The 1,826-nt window shown below is 57.7% G+C and overlaps 1 protein-coding gene across 1 annotated transcript in view; it reads left to right on the top strand.

The window, feature by feature from the left end:
• adam22 (ADAM metallopeptidase domain 22) overlaps positions 1 to 1,826 on the top strand; it is a gene marked incomplete at both ends in the record, with an annotated part of 108,409 nt that overhangs the window by 7,467 nt on the left and 99,116 nt on the right. The window contains one exon of the mRNA XM_080767285.1: positions 796 to 877. Within this exon, the coding sequence (XP_080623411.1) occupies positions 796 to 877 (82 nt within the window). The remainder of the gene's footprint in view (positions 1 to 795; positions 878 to 1,826) is intronic.

Genomic DNA, 1,826 nt, shown 5'->3' with positions numbered 1-1,826 from the left:
GTCTTTCAACCATCACACACATAGATCACTGAAGTCCGTTTCTGGTTTTACTGATCCTGTTTTCAACCATCACACCCATAGCTCACTGAGGTCCGTTTCTGGTCTTACTGATCCTGTTTTCATGTTTTCAACCATAAACACACATAGATCACTGAATACTAAGGTCTTAATTTCTGACTTCAACCCATTCTGACCTGAGATCAATTTACAATTTACAATTTATAGGCATTAATCAGACGCTCTTAATCCAGAGGGACTTACATTAAGCAAGAGGGGCGGGGCGGTTCCAGAGTAAAAGCGGCCATATCTTCCCGGCAACCCCGAGCTTCTATTTTGAAAGGAAACCCGGCGCTGATTGTGATGTTATGTTAATGTTTGGGGGGGGGGGGGGGGACGACCCAAAGCCACCGGCTACGTTTCCTCTTGACTCTGATCTTGTTTTTTTTGGGCCTGTTTTTGTCCCAAAAACCTGTCAAGTTACACCCCTCCTCCTCCCCCTCCCCCCCCCTCCCCCCCTCCTCCTCCCCCTCCTCCTTCTCCCCCTCCTCCTCCCCCTCCTCCTTCTCCCCCTCCTCCCTCCTCCCCCCCCTCCTCCCAGACGTGTGTGTGTGTGTGTGTGTGTGTGTGTGTGTGTGTGACACACATGGAGCAGTATTTTTAGAACTCACTCAGGCACCAAACCAGCCACTCCACTCTGAAAGGAATTAAGCTGTCCGACACTGTGACGTAAAAAGGGATTTTTAACAACTCCTACCGGGCTCCAAATGGACCCTTACAGGTCTGGGTGGGGTGCAGATGGACCCTTACAGGTCTGGGTGGGGTGCAGATGGACCCTTACAGGTCTGGAGGGGTGCAGATGTTGCTACCACGAGCGGTGGTGAGGTGACTGCCGCTCCGGTGGTGCGGCGACCACCGCTCCGGTGGTACGGCGACCACCGCTCCGGTGGTGAGGTGACCACCGCTCCGGTGGGTGAGGTGACCACCGCTCCGGTGGTGAGGTGACCACCGCTCCGGTGGTGAGGTGACCACCGCTCCGGTGGTGAGGTGACCACCGCTCCGGTGGTGCGGTGGTCACCGCTCCCGGTGGTGAGGTGACCACCGCTCCGTTGGTGCGGTGACCACCGCTCCGGTGAGATGACCACCGCTCCGGTGGTGAGGTGACCACCGCTCCGGTGGTGAGGTGACCACCGCTCCGGTGGTGCGGTGGTCACCGCTCCGGTGGTGAGGTGAACACCGCTCCGTTGGTGCGGTGACCACCGCTCCGGTGGTGAGGTGACCACCGCTCCGGTGGTGCGGTGGTCACCGCTCCGGTGGTGAGGTGACCACCGCTCCGTTGGTGCGGTGACCACCGCTCCGGTGAGATGACCACCGCTCCGGTGGTGAGGTGACCACCGCTCCGGTGGTGAGGTGACCACCGCTCCGGTGGTGCGGTGACCACCGCTCCGGTGGTGAGCTGACCACCGCTCCGGTGGTGAAGGTGACCACCGCTCCGGTGGTGAGGTGACCACCGAAAACCCAGACTATGTATCAGCCTTAAGACTCATGTGTGGCCAGTGTCATCAGATGGTGGTTCCGTGGCTCAAATGCTGAATAAATAATGGACTTTTACATGAAAAAGGTTGAAAACCACTGTCTTGTAGTTGTGTGGGAGTGTGGGACTTGTAGTTTCAGAGCAGAGGGGAGCGGGGGGACTTGTAGTTTCAGAGCAGAGGGGAGCGGGGGGACTTGTAGTTTCAGAGCAGAGGGGAGCGGGGGACTTGTAGTTTCAGAGCAGAGGGGAGCGGGGGACTTGTAGTTTCAGAGCAGAGGGGAGCGGGGGACTTGTA

Source organism: Protomyctophum bolini, assembly GCF_963924005.1.
Source record: "Protomyctophum bolini genome assembly, chromosome: 7".
Taxonomy (NCBI): domain Eukaryota; kingdom Metazoa; phylum Chordata; class Actinopteri; order Myctophiformes; family Myctophidae; genus Protomyctophum; species Protomyctophum bolini.
This window is presented reverse-complemented; position numbering and strand designations above follow the sequence as displayed.